The sequence below is a fragment of the Nomascus leucogenys genome, chromosome 6 (genome assembly GCF_006542625.1).
Source record: "Nomascus leucogenys isolate Asia chromosome 6, Asia_NLE_v1, whole genome shotgun sequence".
Classification (NCBI taxonomy): domain Eukaryota; kingdom Metazoa; phylum Chordata; class Mammalia; order Primates; family Hylobatidae; genus Nomascus; species Nomascus leucogenys.
The window spans coordinates 30,122,061-30,145,062 of NC_044386.1; the positions used below are offsets into that span (position 1 = coordinate 30,122,061).

General features: G+C 39.7%; 1 protein-coding gene across 1 annotated transcript; it reads left to right on the top strand.

Moving 5' to 3' along the window:
* The first annotated feature begins 595 nt into the window (after nucleotides 1-595).
* Nucleotides 596-19,254, top strand: SUB1 (SUB1 regulator of transcription). The gene is made up of 5 exons (XM_003274916.4): nucleotides 596-718; nucleotides 3,620-3,692; nucleotides 6,657-6,779; nucleotides 14,122-14,230; nucleotides 16,156-19,254. The coding sequence occupies exons 2-5, from the start codon at nucleotides 3,621-3,623 to the stop codon at nucleotides 16,233-16,235; spliced, it is 384 nt and encodes a 127-aa protein (XP_003274964.1). The 5' UTR covers nucleotides 596-718; nucleotide 3,620; the 3' UTR covers nucleotides 16,236-19,254.
* The last annotated feature ends 3,748 nt before the right edge of the window (nucleotides 19,255-23,002 follow it).

Consider the following 23,002-nt stretch of genomic DNA (forward strand, 5'->3'; position numbering starts at 1 on the left):
GGGTGCTTGATAAATCTTTGTTAATAGATATGCCTTTATATTGATTCTTAGCTGTAGGAAGTATTCATTCAAATACATATTCAAATAATCTTTTAGCTATATTCCTGCTTGTATATGGATTCCTCTTGCCTTCTGTGAACTCCCTTAAATCTCCAGGACTTCAATACAGGAATAAGGAGTACTCCAAAGATTTCTTGCACTTTCTGGAATTAAACGCTTGACTTTAGCTTCCTTGCTTTGGATTTGAGGAGGCAGAGGCATGTATTGAGGTGGATGAAGTGGGGTAGGAAGACCATTTCTAGGAAAATGGGCCAGAGTATTGATCCTTTTCATTATGACCCCTTCGCTTCATTAGAACAAACATTTATTGAACAAGCGCAAAGCTTGGCGCTTGTCACTCATGTTTTATTAGCATTTTCCTTTTTTTTTTTTAAGCTATCTCCTACAGGAAGGCTATTAGCTCTTTCATTCTCTCAAGGGTCAGATGTAATCTTCCAACATCTGACTTTCGCGTCACCCATTTGGGAAGAGACGCGGTCCCTTTAAGGCCCTGGAAAGGGTCTAAGTGTTGGTTTCGGTGGGGAGGCCACGCCCCATCACGTGACCGCAGCCCCCAGCAGGGCGGGGCCGGCGTCTCCTGGCTGCCGTCACTTCCGGTTCTCTGTCAGTTGCGAGCGAACGAGCAAGAGGGTGTTCGACTGCTAGAGCTGAGCGAAGCGTGAGTGCGCGGGACCCCCTATCCCTACTCCTCGGGGCCCCCACCCTCCCAGCCGGGCTGTGAGCTGCCTTCGGCCCTTCACTCCTCTCGCCGGCAATGGCCGCGGGAAATGGCGGCTCTGCCTTACCTCCCCCTTCCCCTCGGCGTCCCCGGCCCCCTCCTCCGTTCCTGAGTCAACGCCTGACGCGCTGTGGGCCCTTCCGCGCTAGACTCCCGTCCCCAGGGAGCCGAGTCGAGGCGGCGGGCGCTGCGGCCCGGGGCGGCAGATTGAGGGCGGCCGGGGGGCGAGGAGCCGCGGGGAGAGGGTCGCGGCGTCCCCGGGACAATGCGGCGGCGGCCGGCCTAAGTGGGGCGCGTGCGGTTACCTACTCTTCCCCCGGCCCTCGCCCTGAGCGGGGTGCTCTGGAGACTGGGCGAGCGGATGCGGGCGGGAGGGGGCCGGGGGAAGAACGGCTGATGTGCGGGGGGAGGGAACGCTTCGAGAGAAGAAAATGGCGCTTGGTGCAAGTCCCGCCCCTTCCCACGCCGTCTTCTCCGCACTTCGCCGCCTCCCACGCCCCCTCCGACCAACCTGTCTCCCCTCGCTGGAGCGGCTGCTAGCCACGGGGTTCTAGCGGCTTGCTGGGGCCGCGCGACCCCTTCCCTGGTCTTGTGCTTGTCACCTTCCTGTTATACCGAAGTCGTGTGCCCTTCAGTCCTGGTTCATTTTCACCTCGTTTTTTTCTGATCTTCCCCTCAATCAGCAAAGGCTGAAGATTTCGTTTCTCTTTTTAAAGTTGCGTTTTGTATAAATTCTACAATAGCGGTTTCATATCAGTTACTTGAATTACAAGCTGCTTCTCCCCCCACCCCCACATTGGAACAGGCTCATTAGGGTAAAAATATATTTGTTAAAAGTTTAGAGGCTGGCTTTAGTTACCGTTACCTTTCTTCTCCAGTGGACTTCTTTGGGTTGAGTACCAGGTGGTTCTTTGAAAAATTCTTAGGCCCCCAGGCAGTTTTTAATAACAGACGGTAGTTATGATCGACAGTTTCAAAGTGAAAAATTATGTTCAATTTAATTACCTTTTTAAAAAATATCTTTTTGTCGTATTGATTAGCATAAAAAACTGAACTAAATTGATTTTAGAGATGAGGTTGCAAAATGGAGCAGAAACAGGAAAAACGGATAAAACGTGGTCATGAACGTTGCTTTTCCCTTCCGAATTTACCCTTGAAGACATTACCAGTTAAAATCAGATTGAGCTTTTTGAATTTAATGGCTAGGATTGGGATGGCCCACTTCTTTTTCCTTGACCTCCTATCTTGGAACACATGCAACGTGAGTGCTAATGCAGGTTTCTTCTAGAGAGCTAGATTATTTATGATTTTTTTTTGAGGAGGAATTTTAAGTTTTTTTCTTGTATTCAACAAATACAGTGTGTGTTGTGTTTATTAGGCCCTTTAAGGCATACAGAAATTAACCGATTTATGCCTAGTGTTCCATTATTGGAACGCTAAGCATGTGGGAGTTATTTTTATGCTACTGCTCAAGATCATCGCCAAGGTCTGGTTGCAAAAATTCAAAAAATTGCAACCTCCAGCATAAATGGGTTAATAGGACCTAATCTCTTCTGAGATGGAGAGAGCAAAAGATATTTTGATAATCAGCGTTTTATGATCTGGTGTTATAAGTGCCTTGAATAGAGGTATCCACATATCTTGGAATTCCTTGAAATTTGGGGCTTAGGCTTACTGATAGTTTGCTTTCTACAAACTTGCATTCAGGCACTCAGTAAACACCCAGTTGTAAGCAAGGCACTAAGTTATCTATGTCTCTGGGGGGACCTAGGAAGTTACTAGCATGGTAGGAATTTGCGGGAAGGTTTTGCACCTCACATAAATAGGTTTTGCACCTCACATAAATAGGTTTTGCACCTCACATAAATAGGTTCTTCAAATTTTAATTATGTTCCAGAGTAGAAAAGTCTGTGTAAAATGTAATGAATTGCTGTGAATTGTGTAAGTTTTTGTTTTTTTTTTTGAGATGGAGTCTTGCTTTGTTGCCCAGGCCGGAGTGCAATGGCGTGACCTCGTGTCACTGCAACCTCTGCCTCCCGTGTTCAAGCGATTCTCCTTCCTCAGTCTCCCGAATTGCTGGGACTACAGGTGCCCCACCGTGCCCTGCTAATTTTTGTATTTTTAGTGGAGATAGGGTTTCACCATGTTGGCCAGGCGGGTCTCGAACTCCTGAGCTCAAGTGATCCGCCTACTTTGGTCTCCCAAAGTTTTGGAATTACAAGCGTGAGCCATCGTTCCCGGCCTGAATTGCGTATAATTTTGTGTACTCTTGAATTAGTACCTGTTTTTACTTTGGTGATATGGCCAAAAAGTCAAAATATGAATAAAATATTATGTAAAAATTAGTTAGATGTCACATTTGCATAGTACAGCTAGTTCCCTGTTGTGTAAATGTTGGGGTTAATTCCCCATAGTGAATAATTTTACGTTAGTTCCGATCTCATTGATGAGAAGTCTAAAGCAGTAATAGTAGATTACATTTCTTCTGGTTTTAACAGTAATTGTTGTCTGCTGCCTTCTTGCAGTTTACCCTACCCATAGTGTGTAATGCCACTAAAACGAAGTATGGAAAGATCCATTGGCTTGGAGAAAGGTTAGAGGTGTAGGAGTGTATGACATTTAACTCATTGTTCTTACTGGGTTCAGCACATTGCACCCTGCATGTTATTTGCAACTTAAAAGAGTATAGATTAAAACTTGCGCTCAGTGTAACAACTCAGTAGCACAAAAATGGTAGAATGAACCGTGGAACTTGTCCTTGATTTTTTTCTTTGGGGGAGAGCTAAGTTGAAAGTAGTAGAGTACCTTGTTAATTATTTATGTAATGTATTTTTCTTTCAGGATGCCTAAATCAAAGGAACTTGTTTCTTCAAGCTCTTCTGGCAGTGATTCTGACAGTGAGGTTGACAAAAAGGTGACTATTACTGTACCAACTCATTTTTGTGATATTCAACAATATTGTCCATATCCCATTCTGAAGGATAGTAAAAGGTGTATTAACATCTTAAAATGAGGATCTAGCTGGGCGTGGTGGCTCGTGCCTGTTATCCTAGTTCTTTGGGAGGCCAAGGTGGCAGGATTGCTTGAGGCCAAGAGTTCAAGACCAACCAGGCTAACATAGCAAGACCCTGTCTCTTTAAAAAAATAAATAAATTAAAAATAAAAAATGAGAATGTGAATGGGTATTTCTGGAGGTGTGGTTGGTCTCTGGACCACTTGACTAGAAGTGCCTAGGATGCTTTTTGCACATTCATACTCATAGGCCCTAAATCAGACTTAACAAGTCTTCTGTTGAGCACCATTAGGAACCCTAAAGTTGTAGAACCACTGCCTTGGATCCTAGGGGCATAGAATTCTAAGTAGGCCAGAGTCACTATTTGCCATTATTTAGAAATTTACTAGATTTTTTTTTGTAAAATATTAATTTTTTTTTTTAAAGACAGGGTCTTACTCTCTTGCCCAGGCTGGAGTGTGGTGGCACTGTCATGGCTCACTGCAGCTTCGACCTCCTGGTCTCAGGCAATCCTCCCACCTCTGCCTCCAGAGTAGCTGGGACTACAGGCATCATGCCTGGTTAATTTAAAAAAAAAAAAAATGTTTTTGTAAGGACCAGGTATTGCTGTGTTGCTAAGGCTGGTCTCAAACTCCTGGCCTCAGGCAATTCTTCTGCCTCAGACTCCCAGAGTGCTGGGATTACAGGTGTGAGCCATCATGAGTGGCCATAAAATGTTAATTTTGAAAGTTCTTTCAGTTACTGGTGTTTATTCTGCACATAAGATTTTCTGAATTTTAGACTTGGTACATTTTTAAGTTTGGTCCCTTCCATTTAACTAAATCAGCACCCAGTAAAGCTAACTTGAAACCCATTTTGACAAGATAGGCTTTTTCTGCATTAGATGACAGCTGCACCGTAATTGGTGAACTAAATTGAGCATCTCAGTGGAGCATAACTGAGCGTCTCACTCTGCAGTCAAGTCTTCCGTGCAGAATTGTCTTTTATCTCATAGAACTTTACATATCTGAATAGATATTTATATCCTAGAAATAGAATAAGTTGGTCGTGTTTTTCCTAATTAGTATATATCGTTTGTAAAGTAGTAAGCAATGACTAGCATTAGTAGACCTGTGGTTTCTAAAAGTTTATTCAAAAGAAGCAGGCTCCCCATCTTTTTTTTCCTCCTGAAGCTTAGTTAGCAATTTTAGCCAAAAGAAAAGGGGGGAACGTATGGAGATTGGAGAAGTTGCAACCTTAAAGTGTAAATATAGAATATAACACCACATGGAAGGGTAAGGCTTTAAAGATATACTTGAGTAAATTTCTTAATTTTAAAATTTGCACCCTATATAGTATTTGAGTATGTTGATGTAACACATGTGTATTGAGCTTTTATTTGCCAGACATGCACTATTCCACAGGGAATACTTAGAGCCTGATTTATAGAATAATTACTTTCTGCATGTTGAGCTAACTTTTTGTTTGTCCCAAATAGTAATATTAATCTTGTAAACACTTAACCTTATATACCACGTTTATCATTTCACGTTTTACTTGTATATAATATTTTTCCTAGCTTCATCTAATTTGGTAACATTCAACTAATTTAGTAACATTAAAATATTTATACTATTCCATCAAGAAGGAACATGACTGCCCTCTCCTGTTTGGGTTGGGAATTCTAGTGGTTTTTATGGGTTAGCTCTTTTTGAGAATGCGACTTTCTAATAAGCTTTTAAAATAATGCTGTTTTTAAAACACTGTTGTGATTTTTGAAAGCTAGTCTACACATAGCTGTCTATCTTCAATGATTTTTTTTTTTTTTTTGTGATGAGGAAGTTCTTGAGTTGTTGGCTCTCAGTGCCCAGTGCAAAATAGCTCTCTAAAGATTTGCCTAATCGTAAATTCCTTTTTTTTTTTTTTTTTTTTTTTGAGATGAAGTTTTGCTTTTGTTGCCCAGGCTGGAGTGTAGTGGCGCGATCTTGGCTCACTGCAACCTTCGCGTCCCGGGTTCAAGTGATTCTCCTGCCTCAGCCTTCCGAGTAGCTGGGATTATAGGCGTGTGCCACCACGTCTGGCTAATTTTCTTTTTTTTTTTTTTTGAGATAGAGTATTGCTCTGTCGCCCAGGCTGGAGTGCAGTGGCACGATCTTGGCTCGCTGCAACCTCAGCCTCCTGAGTTCAAGCGGTTCTCTGCCTCAGCCTCCCTAGTAGCTGGGATTATAGGTGCCCACCACGCCTGGCTAACTTTTTTTGTATTTTTAGTAGTGATGGGGTTTCACCATTGTGGCCAGGCTGGTCTCGAACTCCTGACCTCAAGTGATCCTCCTGCCTCGGACTCCCAAAGTGCTGGGATTACAGGTGTGAGCCACCGCGCCCGGCCCATAAATTCCTTAAGCCAGCATAAATTCCTTTTGGAATAGGCAGGACGTAAATAAACATATCCTGGAAACGGAATAAGTTGGTTGTATTCTCTTTAATTAGTATATCTGCTTCGTAAAATAAGTAACTGACTAGCCTTAGTAGGCCTGTGGTTTCCAGGTTTATTCAGAAGCAGCAAGATCCCTCCATTTTTTTTTTCTACCAAAGAAATTGTATGTGGGACCCCAAACCACAAAATAACCGTTCCTGTGGTTAATACTACTCTAATGCCTGAAGTGTCTTTTGGGATCCTGAGAACAGAGTTTGAAAACATTACTAGACAGAAGGATTAGTTAGATTCATAGTTTTGTTGTTGAGTGAAACTTGCTTATGTATATATTTATGATATTTTGGATATAGCCTTTTGATTGTTTAAATCTTAAAAAGTAATGGGATCTTTTGACACTGGGGTATGTTTTATTCTTACGTGTGCAAATTTTAACCATACTCTTTTTTTCCTAGTTAAAGAGGAAAAAGCAGGTTGCTCCAGAAAAATCTGTAAAGAAGCAAAAGACAGGTGAAACTTCGAGAGCTCTGTCATCTTCTAAACAGAGCAGCAGCAGCAGAGATGATAACATGTTTCAGGTAAAGTTGGCTATTTTTTTTTTTGACATGGAGCCATGCTCTGTCACCCAGGCTGGAGTGCAGTGGCGCCATCTCGGCTCACTGCAACCTCAGCCTCCTGAGTTCAAGCAGTTCTCTGCCTCAGCCTCCCGAGTAGCTGGGATTACAGGCACCAGCCACCACGCCCCGCTAATTTTTGTATTTTCAGTAGAAATGGGGTTTCACCATCTTGGCCAGGCTGGTATTGAACTCCTGACCTTGTGATCCACCTGCCTCAGCCTCCAAAAGTGCTGGGATTACAGGTGTGAGCCACCGTGCCTTGCCAAAGTTGGCTGTTTCTTTAGATTCAGAGGAATTATTATCTGGCTTGATCTGAAGAATGTTAAAAGTACTATAATCTGATAATTGCATAATATATGTGTTACAATCCACTTAACTAGGGACATTTATTAATAAAATAGAACAAACTAGTAAAAGTATTTTGTACAATGCTGGATTATTGTTAAAGTCTCTAAAGTCTAGTTTTGCTGTATTTAAACCAATGCAAATTTAAATGTTACAGAAATCCAAAAAATGAGATTGAGAACTGCACATTTTGAAAGCAACTTGGAGGAGGCAGGTCAAATGTTGGGACAGTAAAATATGAATAGATTATTATGAGACAGGAAGCAGCAATGTGACATGCCTAATTTTGGCCTGATGAGCAACAGAAAAGCGGAATGGGTTGAATAGATAAAGTGAAGGAAGTTCATTAAAGGGACTTGATGAAATCCCCTGGAGAGGACTCATACAGCTTCTTGGGGTTTCCTGTCTTGTTTTAGGGAGACTTGACACTGGCATCTATGTACAAGAAGGATTTGTGAGGAAGGGGTGTTGGGGATAAATGGATGCAGGTGAGATTGCTTAGGTAATTGTAGGCTTTAATCTGTATGTGAGGCGATAAGGGCATAGATGGTTTTTCCTAAAGAAGAAATTATGCCGATTACAAGATACAGGTTAGGAGGAATGGACCAGAGGAATTAGGCAATCAGTGAAGATGTGGACTTGATTGTGGATGTGATTTAAAAAAAAAAAAAAAAATGGAGTTGCTTCTGTAGCACCTGAAGGGCTTAGTTGGGAAATGTTCATGTGGGACTATCAGCATGGTTGACTAAAGCTGCCTACTGAAGTATTAGAGGAAGAACAGGAAGCAGATGAGGGGATGTCTTGGGTTATATTCAGATAGAGAATGGAAGGAAAAGGAGGATGTAGGTTAAGAGAGAGGGTGAAGGAAAATTAGAAGAGTGCAGTAATGGGAGCAAGAAAAGGATGAGTGTTTCCATGAGCCATAAGTATTAGTTGAAACCAAAAAGTTGGGTGGAACGAGACTACAATTTTTTTTTTTTTTTTTGAGACAGGGTCTCTGCTCTGTCACCCAGGCTGGAGTGCAGTGGTGTGATCTCTGCTCACTGCAACTTCCGCTTCCTGGGCTCAAATGATCCTCCTGCCTCAGCCTCCTGAGTAGCTAGGACTACAGGCAACGCTCCATGACGCCTGGCCAATTTTCTTTTTTGTTGGTAGAAACAGTGTTTAGCTGTGTTGTCCAGGCTGATCTTGAACTCCTGAGCTCAAGTGATCCCCCCACCTTGGCTTCTCAAAGTGCTGGGATTACAGGCGTGAGCCACCGTGACTGGCCAAGACTATAGACATTTATGTGACTAGAAAGTAAGGCTAACACATGTATATTTTGACCTGTTGATAGCTTTGAAAGGTGGAGTGCCAAGATAAAGGTGAGAATGGGAAAATTTACGTTTTTTTCCTATTGCTTATTTTTGCCTTATTATACTTCTAGGTAAAGAAGATAGACAAAGTGCAGATGAACTATTTAGTTCAGAACACACATTTTAGAGATTCTATTCTGTTAAGAGGAGTTTTGTGAAAATTAGATCTAATCTTAGGAATTTTCTCACTAGAAAAATAGACCTTCGTTTCTTAAACCCTCATCTGGAAAGATTCCTAAGCCTCCTAAGGCTGACATTGCACCTTTTGAAAGCCTGCCTCTAGGAGGAACATAGGTCATCTTTTTTTTTTTTGAGGCGGAATCTCGCTCTGTCACTAGGCTGGAGTGCAGTGGCACGAATCTCGGCTCACTGGAACCTCCGCCTCCCGGGTTCAAGAGATTCTCCTCCCTCAGTCTCCTGAGTAGCTGGGACTACAGGCGTGCGCCACCACCCCCAGCCAATTTTTGTATTTTTAGTAGAGACGGGATTTCACCTGGTTGGCCAGGATGGTTGGCCAGGATGGTCTCGATCTCTTGACCTCGCCATCTGCCTGCCTTGGCCTCCCAAAGTGCTGGGATTACAGGCGTGAGCCACCGTGCCTGGCCTAGGCCTTATTTTCAGAGTGGCTTTCACGGATCTAGTGGTGTAGGCATTATAAGAGATAATATGATACTTAATTTCATTGCCATTACAGCTTGATGTATATCAAACATCAATACATAAGCAGTTCTCTAAATGTATTAAAGAGTTGTACCAAAGGAAAATCAATACACTTGTCTTTTAAAGTCTGAAATGACTGGGGCAGAATCGTGACTAGAGAGAAGATACTAGAGATGCTTGCTTCCTGGTTCCTTCAGCCCTGATTTTGAAGAACTTTCTTCCATAGGGACGTAACCTACCTGAGGTGACATCTGTGATAATAAAGAGACTGGAGAATTATCTCATAATTACTTAGTACCTGTGTCTTGAAAGGTCAGAATAGTTGAGGCAGGAAACTTTAATCCATATTTTCCTTCAGAGTTAGGCACAAAGGGTCAGTAATACTGCTTTAGTTTATTTGATGATTTAAGGATACTTGATACTTTTAAATTATTTAAAATGATTATAACTGGTCATTTTAATCTGGGGCAGGAGTCCATAGAATTGTTTTTTAATTTGAGTTTCCTTTTTTGTGTTTGAAGGAATTATTCATAACCTTTATCACAGGGGTCCCTCCTGCACAGGAGGTGAGCGGTGTGTGAGTGAACACTGCAGCCTGAGCTCTGCCTCTTGTCAGATTAGCAGCGGCATTAGATTCCCATAGGAGCGTGAACCCTATGTGAACTGTGCATGCAAGGGATCTAGGTTGTGCGTTCCTTATTCCTTATGAGAATCTAATGCCTGATGGTGGGATAGTTTTCATCCTGAAACTGTCAGCTTTCCCCTTCCCTGCCTGCTGTGGAAAAATTGCCTTCCATGAAACTGGTCCCTGGTGCCAAAAAGGTTAGGAACCACTGCTTTATCAGATCTTCAAAGGGGACAGGGAATCAGATTCATAGAAGAATCACAGTTCTTTATGATGTATATACTATTTTTTGCTGCTAATCTCCGGATTTTGTGGATGTAAAATATATTCTGTCATCTGATTTTATTTTTTTCCAATAAAATGTGATTTCAGTGATCTTTATTTTTTTCTATCTTTGTATCCCTATACTACTATCTCATCACTTGTTTAATTTTTGCTAATAAGAATTTGTCAGTTTTACTCTTTTTTTTCTCCCCAAGGGAGAGGCAACTGTTGGGCAGATTCCTTTTAAAAAAAAAAATGTTTTTGAGGTATAGTTTATGTCCAATAAAACGCACACATTTAAAAGCATACCTTGATAGGCTGTGATAAATGTACACGCCTTTGTGGCCAGACGATTTTCATCACCCCAGAAAGTTCCTCTTGGCTTTACAGTCATTGCTGATGTCCTAGGTAATCACTGATCTTATTTCTACCAGTATAGATTTATGTTGCCTCTTCTAGAACTTTGTATAAATGGATACATGCAGTCTATTTTTTGTGTCTGGCTTTTGCTCAGTATAATGTGTTGAGATTAATTCTTGTTGCATATATCAGTAATTTGTTTCTTTTTATTGCTGAGTAGTATTTTGTATGATAATACTACAACTTGTTAATCCATTCACCTTGGGTGGACATTGGGATTGTATCAAGTCTTGGGCTAATAGGAATGCAGTTGCTGTGAATATTCTTGTACAAGTCATTTTGTGGACATTTTTGCCCCTTTGGGTAAATACCAGATACATTTGCCAAGTCATAGGGTAAGTGTGTAACTGTATAAGACACTGTCAAACCATTTTCCATAGTAGCTGTAGCATTTTACACAGCCATCAGTACTACTTATGAGATTCCAGTTGCTCCACATCCTCACTGGATATTGTCAGTCTTAAGTTTTTTTCTTTTTAGTTACAGTGAATGTATACTGGTAGCTCATGGTGGTTTTACTTTACATTTCCCTCATGTACCTGTCTTAATTCACTGTACCTCTTTAGTGTGTTTATTGGTTATTTTTATATCTTTTGTGAAGAGTATCTTTTGGCCACTTAAAAAAAATGCCAGGTCATTTGAATTGTAACACTTTATATATTTTGGATATAAGTCCTTTGTCAGATGTAAGTATAATTAATATTTTTTTTAGACTTCAGGGAAACTTTAGTTTTCAAAGCAATCTAATTCAAAAATGAGTGGAGGTTAACAGAGAAGAAAGAATATGAAACCAGAGAGACAGAATCAGACAGGATAAGGGGGGACTGGCAGTTGGTCAGGGGCGTCTGTGACAGATCTTCTCTTTCTTGGAAATGAGGTCCTCACCAATTCTGGTCAGTTCATCATTTTCTTCACGTCCACAGTTCTGCTCCTTCCTCAGGCTCTCCTCGAAGGCCAAGACCCCTGTGGCTCCAACTTGAATGAATATCTTCTTTAGGTTTCTGGTTTATCTTTTTATTTTCTGAAGCATCTTTTTAAAAAAGGCTTTTAGTGTGATTGTCTATTCTATCGATTTTTCTACTTTTTTGCTTAATGCTTATTTTCTGTCCAAGACATATTTTGCCTACCATGGCCACAAAAATTTTTGCCAGTGTTTTTTCCTAGAAGTTTTATAGTTTTAGTTTTCACATTTAGGTTTGTGATTCATGTAGAATTAATTTCTCTGTGTATGGTGTAAGATAGAGATTTAGATTCTTCCCCACCCCCAGTGCAGATAGCCTGTTGTTTCAACACCATTTGTTGAAAAGAGTATTCTTATTCCTTTGAATTACCTTGGATTTTACCCCCTCTCTCCCCAAAAAAATCAGTGAATATATCCAATGCATGTGTATTTTTTGACACCATTGTGTTCCATTGACCTCTTATGTCTGTCTTTACTCCAGTACTACATTGTCTTCCCTTACTATATTATAGTGAGTCTTGGAAAGTGCTAAGAGACACTTTGTTGAGGAAAGCCTGTTCTTTTCTCTGGAATTTGTAATTTGTGGTAAGCAGATATGTAAGATTTTTGAAAAATAATTTTCTGTGAATATTTTTAAGTTCTCAATCTGACTGAGGTGCATTAAAAATGTTACCTGAAGTGAACACGAAAAGGAAAAGCTTTGTTATTATTGACTGGAACTCTGGATTCGTATATTCAGAATGGTTGGTGAAGCAGTGTAGCTAGTTGCATCTGTGGATTCCTATTGGTTGTAGTTTGTACTGCAAAAGTTTGCTTCCTAATGATTTTTTTTTTTTTGGTGGTAAAAACCATAAAAGTATATTCACATTGTTGCGAAACAGATTGCCGAAACTGTTTCATCTTGCAAAACTGAACCTCTGTGGCCATTAAACAACAGTTCCCTTTCTCCCAGCTCTGGGTAACCACCATTCTACTTTTTGTTCCTGTGAACTTGACATCATGTAAGTGGAATCATAGAGTATTTCCCTTTTTCCTTTTTATGACTGGCTTATTTCATTGATGTAGTATGTGACAGGATTTCCTTTTTTAAAAGCTAATTGATATTCCATTGTGTGTCTATTCCACCCCCCTCCCCCATTTTGTTTATCAATTCATCTCTGGGTGGATATTTGTGGTGTTTCCACTTCTTGGCTCTTGTGAATAATGCTGCTATGAACATGGGTGTGCAGATGTCTCTTGGAGTCTGTGCTTTCAATTTTTTGGGATATATACCCAGAAGTAGGATTGCTGGATCGTATGATAGTTTAAACAGTAATTTACTTTGGTTGCAGTTTTGATATTGAGAGTAGTACAGTTGACCCTCGAACAATGCAGGGTCAAAATGCAAGGCACCAACCCCTGTGCAGTTGAAAATCTGGTTATAACTTTTGACTTCGTCAAAACTGCTAAGTATAGCCTACTGTTGACGGTAGCCTTGACAGTAACATAAACAGTTAACATATATATTGTATGTTATATGTACTATATACTGTATTCTTACAATAAAGTAAGCTAGAGAAAAAATATTACTAAGAAAATCATAAGGGAGAAAAAATACATTTTACTGTACTGTATGGTGTTTATCGATAACATTAGTTTACGTTGTCTGTTTATAAGATATGTCATCTGTTAGAAATTGTGGGCAACCACAGCTGCAGATTTCAGTCCGTGGTACATACCAAGCAATTCAACTTTTATTTTTTTATTTTTATTTTTGTTTTTTTTTTTTGCGTTTTAAAATTAAAGACAGGATCTTGCTGTGTTGCCCAGATTGGATTCAAGCTCCTGGGCTCAAGTGATCCTCCGGCCTCGGCCTCCTGAGTAGCTGGGATCATAGGCATGCACCACTGCTTCTGGCAGTTTTTTTCTTGTGATGTCATGCCTTCTCTCTGCTTCTTGGGAGCACTTTCAACATCACTAGGGGCACTTTGTATAGGACTCATGGTGTTATTTAAAGTTTATGGTATTGCACTAATCATGATGAAAAATAATGTGAAAACCGTGAGAGATCACTTTTTACTGCAATAAGCAATTTGTTGGAGACATGCTCAGCAGAGATGATTAGCATCACATGGTGTTTTACACAAGGTGTTTTAAGCAGATATTTGTAACATTTGAGCACACTGAGATAGCAACAGGAAGTGGCTGTGAAGTTAACACTAGTACACTACTGCAGTTTATTTTATGCAGTTATGAATTAATACTCCATCTTTGTTTACATTTCTCTACTGCTTCCCGTGTGTATAAGTTTTGATACATTTTTAACTTCATATAATAGATTTGTATGTTTTATGATAGTAAATGATAAAATAACCTCACATCTAGGTATGTTTTATGCATTCATGACATACCTAACTTTTCTTTAATGTTTTTGTTATTTCTAGGCTATGCAGTTGTTCTGTGAGTTTTTTCAAATTGGCAAGTCTGCAAAAATTTTTCCAGTATATTTATTGAAAAAAATATGCATGTAAGTGGGACCTGCACAGTTCAGAGCCGTGTTGTTCAAGGGTCAGCAGTAGTCGTTTTCATGATTAGATGTAGAATGAGCATGCAGCAAATTGTGAATATGAATATAATTGAAACAGATACCACTCTTGAAAGGAGCACCTCTTTTTATGTTTGTTTCTTTTGCAGATTGGGAAAATGAGGTACGTTAGTGTTCGAGATTTTAAAGGCAAAGTGCTAATTGATATTAGAGAATATTGGATGGATCCTGAAGGTGAAATGAAACCAGGAAGAAAAGGTGAGGTCTGATTACTTGAATTTTATTAACAGTGTTAGGACTAAACTACAACTTTTCTGAGTAGCTTACTTGAAATGTTGGCAGGACACACGGGGCAAGGAAGAGTCTTACTCAGTTGATTCTCTATCTTCTGTAGTTATTTTGGACATGATACTTAACATTTTTTTAATGAGATGTCTTAATACAGCTTTTGGGAATAAAACCCAGAAAAGTAACACCCCTAATATCACTTCAATTGGGTGCTAATTTACTTGAACAATTTTTAAAAAGGTTTACAGCAATTCTGAAGCAGATTAGGCACTATCTGGGAACTTGTAAAATCAGAAATGGAAAATCTTGGTTTACAATGCTTCCTTTTGATTCAGCTCCTAAAAGCTATTCTTCAGGGCATTATTCTTCAAGCGGATCTCTGCTTTCCTTCCATTTGTGCTTCATCCAGTCCCAAGCCTCTTAGCATTGTAGAAACATATTTTATATTAATTCACCAAACAGCCAGAGAAGGTGAGTCAACCTAAATTTGTATATTTGGATTGCTGCTCTAGGTTGACCCTCAGCTAAAGAAAAATGCTTCCTTATTTAGTTTTATTCTGCTTGCCTGTTTGAAAGGTACCACTTGTTTGCTTCATGCAGTTTTTTTTTTTGTTGTTAAACTCAGCCTCTATATGTGTTTATACGCTTTCATATTTTCTTCAAGTCACTTCTGGATTGGTCATTCACTACCAGAGTGGCCGATGCCGTATTTCTTATTCTTTTTTTTCAATTTCATGGCCTTCCAGCAGTTTTCTGGGAGTACTTTCTGCCAGTTCTTGTTTACGTCTCTGTTTATATGTGTCAGTATTGGAATGCTAGAACGTTAAAGTACAAAATATGGAAAATATAAAATTTCTGTTCATACTTTTACATCTTAAATAGGAAAGACATATCTCACATTTTTTAACCGTTTATGTGTTGGGTGATACGCTAAGTTCATTATTCATGTTACTTAATCATTTACAACAACTCTTTGGGGTGTAGATGCCATTTTACTGGTGAGGAAACTAAGGCTTACAAGGTGATGTAGTTCTTTTTTAAGGGTCATACACTTAGTGAAAGTGAGACTGGAATTTTAACCCTGACAGGGTGACCCTAGAGTGCAGTTACCCAGGTATACTCTCTCAGGAGTCCTGTGTGAATCACGTCCTGGGAATTTTTCCAAAGTGAAATGAATGCTTCTGGAAGAACTCAGCACAATTGGCTTGAATTCCTGTGGAAATGTTGGGCAAATATTGGAACTAGCTGGAAATATAGTAATGGGGTATCACATGCCATATCTGGACCTGACCATTTTAGCCTGATAGTTGACAGGTATTAGTAAGATGTGTCTTCAAACCCTTACTTATTCTCATTGGTTACAATAGGTACTAAGCAGGATGCGCTGTGGAAAGTAAGACTGGATATGAGATTGATAATGCTCAGTAAATTGTGATGATCTGTAATTAACAAATGTAAGAGATATGATTTTCAGTATTGTAGCATTGTGTCCAAGTGGCTTTTTTTTTTTTTTTAGATGGAGTCTTGCTCTGTTGCCCAGGCTGGAGTGCAGTGGCCTGATCTTGGCTCACTGCAACTTCCGCCTCCCAGGTTCAAGCAATTCTCCTGTCTCAGCCTCCTGAGTAGCTGGGATTACAAGTTCCCACCACCATGCCTGGCTAATTTTTGTATTTTTAGTAGAGATGGGGTTTCACCATGTTGGCCAGGCTGGTCTTGAACTCCTCACCTCAAGTGATCCACCCGCCTTGGCCTCCCAAAGTGCTGGGATTACAGGTGTGAGCCACTGTGCCCAGCCTAAAGTGGCAATTTTGATTAAACAGTATTCTAGTTGGAAGTATGAAAATCCTCAACACTTAAATAGATTTTCACCTTTGAATTTTTAAACTTTGTTTTAGGTATTTCTTTAAATCCAGAACAATGGAGCCAGCTGAAGGAACAGATTTCTGACATTGATGATGCAGTAAGAAAACTGTAAAATTCGAGCCATATAAATAAAACCTGTACTGTTCTAGTTGTTTTAATCTGTCTTTTTACATTGGCTTTTGTTTTCTAAATGTTCTCCAAGCTATTGTATGTTTGGATTGCAGAAGAATTTGTAAGATGAATACTTTTTTTTAATGTGCATTATTAAAAATATTGAGTGAAGCTAATTGTCAACTTTATTAAGGATTGCCTTGTGTACCCGCCACCCTAGTGTAAAATAAAATCAAGTAATACAATCTTAACTGTTGTGGCCTTTTTTGATCATAAGAGTTGGTACTGTTTAAGGCCAAAAGTAACAGTTTTTATAGATCTTTTAGTTTCAACTCAGCTTTTACAATAAAAAGGATTTGTATTGCATTGAGTTTATAAACTTTTGGTTTGTGAACTTCATATTTGATCTTTTCTCTTCCAATCAAATGTCTAGGCTTGTTTGACTTCCACCCCAATGATTTTTCACTCTTTTTATTTTGTTTACTTCATTTTCCTTCAATAACTTAATCTCTTCATGTTCAGTTTTTACTTCACTCTTTATTCTTTTCTTTGGTTATGGTATGCTTATTTGGAAGGTCAGTGAAGCTGTCAAAATGTTATCTCAATAAGATACTTACATGAGAACTACAATCACCGAATCTACTGTATTCAGTATTAGCAGATCTAATTTGATAAACAACATGGCTTGTGTGAAAACTGAGCAGGTGTTTGTTTACCCATAGTGTTCTGTGTAGTTATTGCTTAGTCTGCAGAAAATAATGACTTAGATGAGATGTCTGACTTGCTTTCACTTATTAAACATGTTCACCATGGGATGATGTCTGTAACATCAGATATTGTTAAACTAGACTAGGATTTAATAAAAATTGTGAAAGCTTACTGGCCTAACATTTTATTTTATAATATTGAGTATGAATTATATGTAGCCAGAGATGTCATTAAGCTTTACTGTTATAGTAGGTAATATGGTTAGTTTGTAGGGAAAAGAGCATATGAGCACATGCTTGTGTATTTTGGCCTTTGCCCCAATAGAACAGACCAATGGCATTCTAGACTTGATGATACAAAGTTTTAGCAGACACTAGTAAGTGGTTTGTATTTAACCATACTGATGAAGCAGACAGATTGAGGCACAGATTTTAGTGGCTTTGTGGCAATAAATAGGGCATGGTGTGCCTTAGGAAAATAATGTTTATAAAGGGGAATTATAACTGAAATTAAAGGAGGCGGCAGTGAAGAGGAAATAATTCTCTTCTATCTAAATGATATACACATGATATTTTGAGATTTTTATAACAGCAGCAGAACACAATTCTAGGTACAGTAGAAAAAGGAAAGGTTTAAAGACATTAAAGATTCTTGTTGACAAATTATTTTTGGTAGCAAATCTCAAATGGTTACCTGCTATTAAGGGCTGCCATATTAGAGTTTTGCACTATTTTGCTACCAAGTTTGATTGGTACATCTAAAACATTTTGTAGTTGCTTGTCAAGGACTTAATTTGAAAATCATTTGCCAGGCCACATAGTTATCAATTTTTTTGTCTAGCAGCTATTCTGCTGTATTTCTAAAACATTTTTTAGATGACTTTTTAAAGTATATTTAGCAGTAACCTTAAGAGGTTCAAATCGGTAAATCTCTTGTAATTTAGCCTTCATCAAATAATAGGTACCGGTGTATTAAAAATACGTATTTTTTTTTTGCAGCCCCTTGAACCAGAGTAGGTTCAGAGAAACTCCCAAAATTTGTACTTTAGACACATCATGCTTGATTGGTAACTTCCCTCCTTTTTTGGGGAACATGCTTGTGTCCTATTAATTGGATAGATTTTTAAATATTTCTTATTTTTGGCACACAGAAAGGGTAGTTGGAGTACAGAACTTTGATTTTTGGTGTAGATGCAGAGGGAATGATGGGTAAATTATCTAGGTTTATATGAATTTAGGGAGTATATGCATTTTGAAACAATCTACTAACAGATGGTGCTGAAATCTATTACCTACATGTTTTCTAGTTGTTTAGCATTATGTTAATGAAGCCTCCATATAAGGAGTGTTTCTCTGGCACAGTTGGTAAGTTGACTGCTAACTTCATTTAAATGTGTTACTGGATATGCAGTATACTGAAGTTATTAATCAGTTTGTGTATAGGAAAAGAGAACTGGGTTAAAAGAAGCAAAATTAACTTGTTCTGAAAAGAAAGTATAGATTAATTTTGTTTTCTGTTTAAGTTTTATCTTGTTGGTAAAGATTTTTTTTCCTAGGCAGAAACCTTGGCATTTTTAGGCATAGATACCTTACCTTACAATGCCAAAATGAATTTAATTCCAGTACTCAGGTTTTTCCCTTTAACAGACTTTATGTGTATCAGGGCTTTCTAATGGGGTTTTCCTCTTCGTTTTTAAAATGTGAGCAGCATTTGACCAATTTCCAGTGCTCTTAGCATTTTACTTAAAGAACGACCACTACAAAAGAAAATCTTTGTAATTTGATTGTCTTTTGCTTTGCTTCATTAATGCCTAAGAACTTAAGAATACTCCTACCTCATTAGCTACTCAAGATGCTGTGATGATCAAATCTATTCTACATAATGTGTTTAGAAACAAAGACTTGGGTGAAAAATGTAATAAGTATATTCTGACTTGGCTATTGAGGGGAAAATTCAGTACTAAGTGTTCCTCACAGGAGATGTGTTAGCAGAATACTATAAAAGTTTGAAATTTTTAAAAAGTACTTAAATTTAGGTATCTCTCCGGAAATTCTTTGCAGTTCATTTTTTATGGCAGTTAATCCAGTGAAACACTCAAAAGTTTTTTTTTTTTTTTTTTTTTTTTTTTTTTTTTTTAAAGTGGTGTTTTTCCAGATAAACTCTAGGGTGAATATTCACATAATCACAAATATGTAATTCTGTAATTGTGGAATGCCTGTATGCTTTGTTTTCGTACATCTTCCATGGAGATGTCTGAATATAATACTCCATCTGTGAATATTTTAAATGTTGAAATAAAAGTAAGAAATGTGCCCTTTGTGTTATCCCGGTTTCACAAACCTGAAGGTAAATGGGTAATTTGTCTGTTGAATGAGTTTTATTAATAGAATGCCTTTCTGTGTGAATGCTTTGGAATGTGGATTAGTCTTGGGTCCGTCCTTTCCATCTACCTGATCCAAATGGAAAAATGCAAACACTTAGGTGTACACAGCCTCTTTTTTTTCTTTCTCCCTATAAGTGCTTTGTAATCTAATGATTCCTTCATATACTTGACTGGTGTCATGGACTCCTTTGAAGATTTCAAACTACATTTTCATTTATAAAGTCCCTATTTTGCCCTTGGTTAGTGTTTTTGTTTATATGTTGAGGCCCCATTTCAATTTCTGTTTAGGAATAGAAAGTTCCATGGTATATTCACTTAACTGTAAATTTGCTTTTAGTAAAACATAATTCAGCCAGAAGAAGGAAAAAAAGAGTACTTGGAGTTTACACAATTAATCACTGACTTCATAGTTTTGTAGTATGGCTCAAAGGGAGTTACTGGGTTAGGAAGGGTATTTGCGAAGTACTAAACATTTAAAAACATTATATGGAATTAGTTACTATATAACAGTTCACCTAATAGTTATGTCCATTTTAGTAAAAGATCTTGCTACAGCCTGGTGTGGTGGCTCACACCTTTAATCCCAGCACTTTGGGAGGCCAAGGCCGATGGATCACTTGAGGTCAGGAGTTCGAGACCAGCCTGGCCAACATGGTGAAACCCCATCTCTACTAAAATACAAAAATTAGCTGGGTATACTGGTGAACACTGCAATTCCAGCTACTACGGAGGCCGAGGCGGGAGAACTACTTGCACCTAAGAGGCAGAGGTTGCAGTGAGCCGAGATCGTGCCACTGTACTCCAGCCTGGGCAACGGAGTGAGACTGTCTCAAAAAAAAAAAAAAAAACTTGCTACATGAACAGGACTTTTCTTTCCCCACTTGCTTCATTCACATAAGCCCCTCACAGAGTTCAGACCTTCCCAGACCTGCTTTTATAGACATTTTAGTCCTGGATTAATAGTGACCCACTGTCTAAGTGAAATGCTCTTATTTCACTTTTTAGGTTCTTGATAGAGAGTTTAAATGGTTTATCCTTCTGCTGGATAACTTACTATGTAGTTAGGAGATAAGATTTATGCAACTTCTGTAACTGCTCCTGAATTTCAACTCATTTCAGTAGTTGGATAATGTAACCTCTGTGGGTAACAGACTGTATATGTAGTTCAGAAATGAGCCGAAATTGTCTATGTAGTAACTCACGTATCTTGAAAAGTGATGTGAAAGTTCCAGTTTTGCCCCCTAAGTAAGCTAAGCCCAAGTCTTTTAAAATGTTATTTATTTTTTGAAGAGATAGGGTCTTCCTATGCTGCCCAGGCTGGAGTGCAGTGGCTGTTTACAGGTGTGATCCTAGCGCACCATGGCCTTGAACTTGTGGGCCCAGGTGATCCTCCTGCCTCAGCCTTCCTAGCATCTGTACACTACAGGTGTATACCACTGTGTCTGGCAAGCCCAAGTCTTTTAATAGCTCATATTCTGAAGGCTTTATTTTTCAAGTATGTAGTTGTTGCAGGAATGGTACAGAAAACTCCCATGTACCCCTCCACTCAGAGACCCCATTCAGATTTTGTGAGTTTCAGTGTCTCTTAGCAAAAGCATCTAACCCAGGATGATGTGTCTCATTTGATTATCTCTTTAGTCTCCTTCAGCCTGACAGTTCCTTAGTTTTTCCTTAACTTTTACAACTTTGATGTTTCTGAAGATTTGGTAACATGAAGGCTATTGGGTGGTGGTGACAAGGGTGGGGAGGGCAGAGGCTAGTTGAGTGAGGAGTGGAGACGGTGTGTAGACAGTTAATTTGAGCAGCTTGGTTGTGAAGGATAAAGAAAAATGGGATGGTGGCTGTAGAAGGGTGTGGGATCCAGGGCAGAGTGTGATTGAAATTACAGTGTGCAGCATCTGAGGGAAGGTGGTAAGGTTCCTAACTTCTTCGGTATGAATTTAAGTTGACCTTTGGTGTCAGCAACAGTTACTTTTTTTTTTTTTTTTGAGACGGTGTCTTGCTTTGTCGCCCAGGCTGGAGTGCAGTGGCGCAATCTCGGCTCACTGCGAGCTCTGCCTCCCGGGTTCACGCCATTCTCCTGCCTCAGCCTCCCAAGTAGCTGGGCCTACAGGCGCCCGCCACCACGCCCAGCTAATTTTTTGTATTTTTAGTAGAGACGGGGTTTCACCATGTTAGCCAGGATGGTCTCGGTCGCCCGACCTCATGATCCGCCTGCCTCGGCCTCCCAAAGTGCTGGGATTACAGGCTTGAGCCACCATGCCTGGCGTCAGCAACAGTTTCAACCACTTCCCACTTTTTTTTTTTTTGGTGACTAAGTGCCACCTGAACTGTGAGTACTTCTAGTAATTTTAAAGAAAAATATGAATTACTACTTTTTTTTTTTTTTTTTTTTTGAGTGGAGTCTTGCTCTGTCGCCAGGCTGGAGTGCAGTGGCACGATCTCGGCTCACTGCATCCTTCACCTCCCAGGTTCAAGCAATTCTCTGCCTCAGCCTCCTGAGTAGCTGGGATTACAGGTACCCCCACCAGGCCCGGCTAATTTTTTGTACTTTTAGTAGAGATGGGGTTTCACCATCTTGGCCAGTCTGGTCTTGAACTCCTGACCTTGTAATCCACCCGCCTCGGCCTCCCAAAGTGCTGGGATTACAGGTGTGAGCCACAAATTACTTCATTTTAACATGAATTCGATCACTTGGTTCTCACGCCCCTCTTCTCCAAGCTCTCCAAATTCAGACCAGGGCTCTCCAAATTCAGACCAGGGCCTAGTCAAACCTTGGGTTTTGGGATCTGGTACCAGACATGTCTAGCCATGAGCCATTCTCATTGTTTTAAGGCGCATGAGATCTCAGTTCCCTGTTGGAGTCACAGGGCCTGTGCTGGATGGGGAGCCTATAAATGAAGGGAGGAAGTTTAAGACCTCTTTAATCGATTGGAGGAACCTAGGGAATGGCTCCTAGGCCACAGGGTCGCAGATGGAAATGGCCCCTCTAACTTGAAGAATGTTTGCTTCTTATTTCAGTGACCTTGCACTTGATTTTTTTCCCCCACATATTTTATCTTTATTTTTTTTGAGAGAGTCTTGCTCTGTTGCCCAGGCTGGAGTACAGTGGCATGATCTTGGCTCACTGCAACCTCCACCTCCCAGGTTCAAGCGATTCTCATTCCTTAGCCTCCCTAGTAGCTGGGATTACAGGTGCGTGTCACTACACCCGACTAATTTTTGTATTTTTAGTAGAGACGGGATTTCGCCATGTTTGCCAGGCTGGTCTTGAACTTCTGGCTTCAAGCAGTCTGCCTGCTTTGGCCTCCCAAAGTGCTGGGATTACAGGCATGAGCCACTGTGCCTGGCCCCCAACGTATTTTATTCTGAAAAATTTCAAACCCAGAGAAAAGTTGAATAAATAGTATAAGAAACACTCATATCCTTCACCTATTATTTTGCAACATTCTGTCTCTTTTTGCTGAACTGTCTGAAAGTAAATTGTAGAAAGTTAACATACGCATATGCTGAGCTGTTTTTACTTCTGAGACCAAGTGTGTGTGTTTTTTCCATCACCACGTCTCTTACTCCATTTGGGTGTCCTACAATTCAATTCTGATACCATCTACCTGGAGTTAGTGTGTCAGATCCCACAAGTTAAGGGCTCAGTCCCACAAGAAGGCCCCCCACTTCAG